Raw genomic sequence first — 5,233 nt, 5'->3', positions numbered from 1 at the left:
TCTTTGACACCACATCAGGATGTGACACCAGACTCAGAAATCGCGACGTTATGTCACGCAAGCGGTAGCGGGTGAGCGGTTGGATTCGGAGTAGAGGTGAGGAGAGAGACAAGGAAGTGACTCACTCGGACTCCATAGTAACAAATAAATAACAATTTTAATTATAACAAAAGAAAATACAGATATACTCGATATCAAGCATGACTAACGTTCCCGTTAATTCTTACTAGCCCGTTCGAGAAAGGATTTACAACCGAATCGCGGGTTGATAAATACCTTCTTCGGAGTTGAAGATCCGTAGTACGATGACGCCGCTGAGGGAATGTTCGCCCAAATTCTTGTCCGTTAACAGGAGCACGGAGATGTGGAGACACGGAAGTGGGGATGAATCCTTAAAGAAGCACGGTGTTACTTCTGTCACGGTGTTACTTCTGGATTCTGGTGCACGGGTTTTACGTCTGGATTCGGGTTCACGGGTTTAATCCTTGAGGACGACTTTTGTGGAGGGATTTTGGGTGGTTTGTTTTCGTTTTACCTTGTTATTCCTCGTGGGCTTTTCCCATGAGGTCGGGCGGTTGTTAAGGGTCTGGCGTCCAAAGTGGGCACTTTATCGAAAGTTCCGGATGACACATCACTGACTAGCTGGATCCTCCTCAATAAGGAACCAACTCCGTGGGAAAAAATTTTTATGGCTTTTAGCCTAACTTGATAAAACGCTCGAAGTTAAGAATTTCCCAATAATTAAAGTTTAAAATAACACTTTATTGTGGGTCTGTTCGTCCCTCACAGCGAGCAAAATTTCAAATCTTATCTTACATTACATATTTGATGAAGATAAATTTAAAAAGTATCAGGAAATGACTAGTATTTACGAATGTTTACTCTACGAGACCATTAGATGTACAGTACTAACCTCGAATCAATCTGCGACACGTTTAAGCGGACTCTTGAACGTTATTGCTAAGCATTAAACAGCCTGGTCGAGTCGAAATTTTGACGCATCGCTACGCTCTGTAAAACGTTACGCAATATCTCAAGATTATTTGATATCTCGGTTGGTTTCCAGGTCGACGATTGACCGACAGTCAGTAGGATATTCCTTTCAAAAGTAAACAACGGCAACATTGCCTTGTTCTGTACAGAAGACGAGTGCGATGTGGTATTTGACTAATACAATAGCCAGCCCATGACGGTATTTCTATTGGTACTTTATGTTGGGATAGACGTTTGGAGAGAGTTTTAATCACGTCACCGTGGCGCAATAGGTTCGTGCGTTCGGCTGTTAACCGAAAGGTTGGTGGTTCGATCCCACCCGGTGACGAATTAGCGGATAGAGAGGAAATAATTTTTTCTAATTGTTTTTTGCGGCTTCGTGTTTAAAATCTTCGTTGGCAATGCAGGCACAGATACGCTAAACTGAATTTTTGCAAAATTGACGTCCGAATTCGATGCCTTTGCTTTCTTATTAAATAATTTAATTGTGCGTTTAAAACAACAAAACGTACGATTAAATGAATTTGTTGAAAAAGTCATTTTGACTAAATGCGTTAAAAGCACATTGGACAAAACAAAACTCCGACAGCGTGCATCGGCGGGGAATCGAACCCACCATTGAACCACCGATGCTTGTCACTTAAACAACTGACCATTACTTCTGTACCAATCTCGATGACGTTTGCTTGATAACAGTTTACGCTTGAACTTTCGAACTGCTGTAAGAAAGGACGGAAAAATTTATCGCATTAAATTAATTTTACTGATGTGTTTCGGATAAGAGGAAATCGCTGCATCGCTTAGCGAGCCGTCTTAGTGGATGGATGGTTTCAGAGTGAAATGACGTTGGTGGAAAGTCACTGACGAGTTTACGTCGAATTCCTTGTAGGAATGACGGCACGAAGAGCGTAGTTTAACGGAAGAATACTCGCTAATCAAGCGCTGGATTTTATTTAGGTGTTACTAATGTTAAAAAAAACCTTGCTATGTTAGATGTGGAGCATTAAATATTAGTGGTATAGGCTATTTACAGACTTAGAGAATGTTTATTTTAAGCAGGCAAATTTTATATGCTGCTTATTGAAGTAATGATTTTCTGAATAATTTTCGTCATTTTAAATATAATTGTAAATTGTAATAGTAAGGAGTACATTACGTTATTTATTCACAAAAATACTTAGATATTTATTTATTTAATAAAAAAATAAAATAAACATTTTATTATTTATAAAAACAAGGAACTTTAGCATTCCACAAATGCTAAATATCTGTAAGAACACAAACTTAATACGTATATACTGAAAGACAACTATACATATATAACTAATTACAGTTCTGATTTAGTTTCTAGTAGAGAATTTCTATTTGATTTATTTTTAGTAGGGATTTTCCCCTTTGAAATATGGTAAAAATAAGTAAACAGTGTTTCTATAAAATCGCAAACAGCAATCAGAGATATTCCGAGCCATATACCTATGTAACCACCTATATAACTGAACAACTCGATCAGCTGTAACAAAATAAAACACGTTATGTATGTGAAAGTTTGATTGGTATACATATAAAGATAAATAACATAATATTAATTGTACTTACTTCGAATTGAGGTTTATATTTGTATATCAAAAGTTCTGGTCGTTTGAAGAAAAAATTTATAGAGGAAAACCAAACTCTTAAATAAAACACGAAAAGTTATAATTTATATTAAATGACAATACTTTAATTTCTATACTAAATTCTTACTTTTCGGGCTTATACTTGTTAAAATCAGAAACATTCAGTTCCTCAACTTTAATCAGAAAAATTATATCTTTAATTAATAAATATAATATAAATAAGTTTTCTCCTTATTATTATTTTTTTAAAATTAACTTACGCATCAGTAATAACAATTCTTTATTTTCTAATGGAACTTCGTCTATTTCGTATTCAAAAAACATAGATCTAAAATACATTAAAATTTTATGAAACTAATAAAAATTAACGTTCTCCTTTTTTAATCATAAAGTAAAATAAAGGAAATTAAAAACTAATACTTACTTACAACTAACTTTACATTTGTCATAGCAATCATAAACAGCCGCATTAGTAATACAATTAACTTCAGCTACAAAATAAATTGATTATAAGCAAATAAAAAATTGTCTAAATAAATAACAAGACTGGACAATTACTATACTTACATTGATTTAAACAGAATTTTCCATCGAAATGATAAGCATATTCTCCACTTACGCATCCACATTCTTTTATCCATTTTTCTTTTTTACACTCAATTAAACAACGCTATATAGAAATATAAAATTAGTAAAATATATATATTTTTTTAATATAAATTACACACATAATGAAAGACTTCGCTACTTCGTGATTATTTTCAGTCTGTTCCTTCCCTTCTGGTACTTCGTAAATCGTGCAGTTCGTACTGTAAGGAGAAGCTAATAGATTCTCTTCTATCTGAAAATATTCTTTATTTGTTTACATTAAAATAACATTGGAAAGTAAAATATCTATTCAAACTTACGGCCTTTAATTGAACGACGTATCTCATTCCTGGTTTAACTAGAAATCCATCGACAAAAGGATTAATAAGTTGATGGTGAGAATGAATTGAAATTTTAGCACCAATAGGGACATTCGGTAAAAACGATTCTTCCGGATTAAATGTAATAATCAAATTTCCTATCGTTGTTCCCTGTATCACTGAAATTTATTTTTCTTTTATATTATAAGAACGTTACAACGTTATTAAAAAGTTTCGCTTAAATAACTAACTCGTTATTACAGTTTGAACCGTAAAGTACTGTACTGTACTTACTGTGCATTTCATAAAATCTATGACGAGAATCTTCTAAAGAATTTGTTGTGTCGAATTTGTGTAAATCGACGGAATAACAATTCCTCAATTTTCCAAATTCGTTTCCAAAAATAATGTGATTTGTTTCATTGCTAGAAGGAAAAGACAGTAAAAATTTTTTTAAATTGAGAATTGATGTTGTAATACACATTGTTACACGTATATATGCTTTATTAAGGTATACTAAATGAAAATTTAATATTATGCAATGAATAAATATATATGGACTTGTATTTAAGTTATTAAATTGTATACTTTTCATTAAAAATTAATTTTTACTTCCAAAACTAATTCACAAAACAGTAGAAATAGATCTCTTATATGAAAACAATACGATTTTATCTCATTTATCTCTGTATAGTCGGAATGATCAATTTAAGCATATAGGCCTTTATATTGGTTTATATAAAGGTCTATATGTAAATTGTAATAAAACTGTAGAAATCGTCGGAAAGCATTGTATTCACAGAGGAGGAGAAGGGTCAAATGACACATAAGATTTACTTTATTCCTCCCTTTTTCTTTAGAGTTTTTTGAATATTATTAATCCTAGAAAGCAATAGTATTTATGTAAGAATAAATTTATTTTATTAGTGATTATTTTTAAATAACTACAGTTTGTATGGACGAGATGATGCCTTTAGTTACCCTTTAAGCCTTATACAAGTAAATATTGCAAATGACAATAACGAGTAAACTCTTCATTACTCTTCATTAATTTCAACCTCGCTCGAGATATGACATATCACTTCTCTCTATCTCTCCACCCCATCGATTTTCAACCGCCAAAATTTAATACCATCGATGTCTTTATATATAAGTTACAAAATCTTCAAAATCAATTTTGAAATAACATTCAATATAGAATAATTTGTATTAATAAAAAAACCAGGACAACAATTAAGAAAGACGTTGAATGCATTTAATAATAATAATAATAATAAAGCCTGGGAACATTACAATTGAATAGAAATACATACATAACACTACAGAAGGCCACTATATTGAATACATGCCATATTGTTAGGAAATTTTTGAATACAGACACTGATACTGACACATTTAATCTTAGTTCTGTTTTGGATGCTATGCCTTGACTCTAGTCCGGCATAGTACATAGCCACTGATGTAAACCGAGTATAACCCACTAAACCCAACACAATAATAATAATAATAATAATCTACTAGAATAAAATAACGATTTTTATATCATATTTCTTTATTCGATAAAAGCAATGCTAACCTGTATATGTTAAGTATATCCTCTTTTCGGACTCCATACTCCTCGACAACATTTCGATCAAAATCAGAGAATATAAAAGTCTCATATGTTGGAAACTGAAAAATTATGAAAAGTTTTAACTATTATCAATATATTAAAAA

At 32.0% G+C, this 5,233-nt stretch overlaps 1 protein-coding gene and 1 non-coding gene across 2 annotated transcripts in view; one reads left to right on the top strand and one right to left on the bottom strand.

Moving 5' to 3' along the window:
- The first annotated feature begins 1,247 nt into the window (after nt 1-1,247).
- Nucleotides 1,248-1,321, top strand: Trnan-guu. The gene has a single exon. It is a non-coding gene; the product is annotated as a tRNA-Asn (tRNA).
- A 1,024-nt stretch (nt 1,322-2,345) lies between these two features.
- LOC111633896 overlaps nt 2,346-5,233 on the bottom strand; it is a 10,258-nt gene continuing 7,370 nt past the window's right edge. Inside the window, exons 5-13 of the mRNA XM_023378548.1 lie at nt 5,094-5,188; nt 3,812-3,942; nt 3,518-3,696; nt 3,358-3,450; nt 3,177-3,279; nt 3,034-3,100; nt 2,870-2,937; nt 2,590-2,782; nt 2,346-2,503 (exon numbers count right to left, since the gene is read on the bottom strand). Of these exons, the coding sequence (XP_023234316.1) occupies nt 2,733-2,782; nt 2,870-2,937; nt 3,034-3,100; nt 3,177-3,279; nt 3,358-3,450; nt 3,518-3,696; nt 3,812-3,942; nt 5,094-5,188 (786 nt within the window). The 3' untranslated portion in view covers nt 2,346-2,503; nt 2,590-2,732. The remainder of the gene's footprint in view (nt 2,504-2,589; nt 2,783-2,869; nt 2,938-3,033; nt 3,101-3,176; nt 3,280-3,357; nt 3,451-3,517; nt 3,697-3,811; nt 3,943-5,093; nt 5,189-5,233) is intronic.

The sequence above is a fragment of the Centruroides sculpturatus genome, unplaced genomic scaffold (assembly GCF_000671375.1).
Source record: "Centruroides sculpturatus isolate CEXI.00-Female unplaced genomic scaffold, Cexi_2.0 scaffold54, whole genome shotgun sequence".
Taxonomy (NCBI): Eukaryota; Metazoa; Arthropoda; class Arachnida; order Scorpiones; family Buthidae; genus Centruroides; species Centruroides sculpturatus.
The sequence above is the reverse complement of the archived record's forward strand: the minus strand, read 5'-3'. Positions and strand labels throughout refer to the sequence as shown.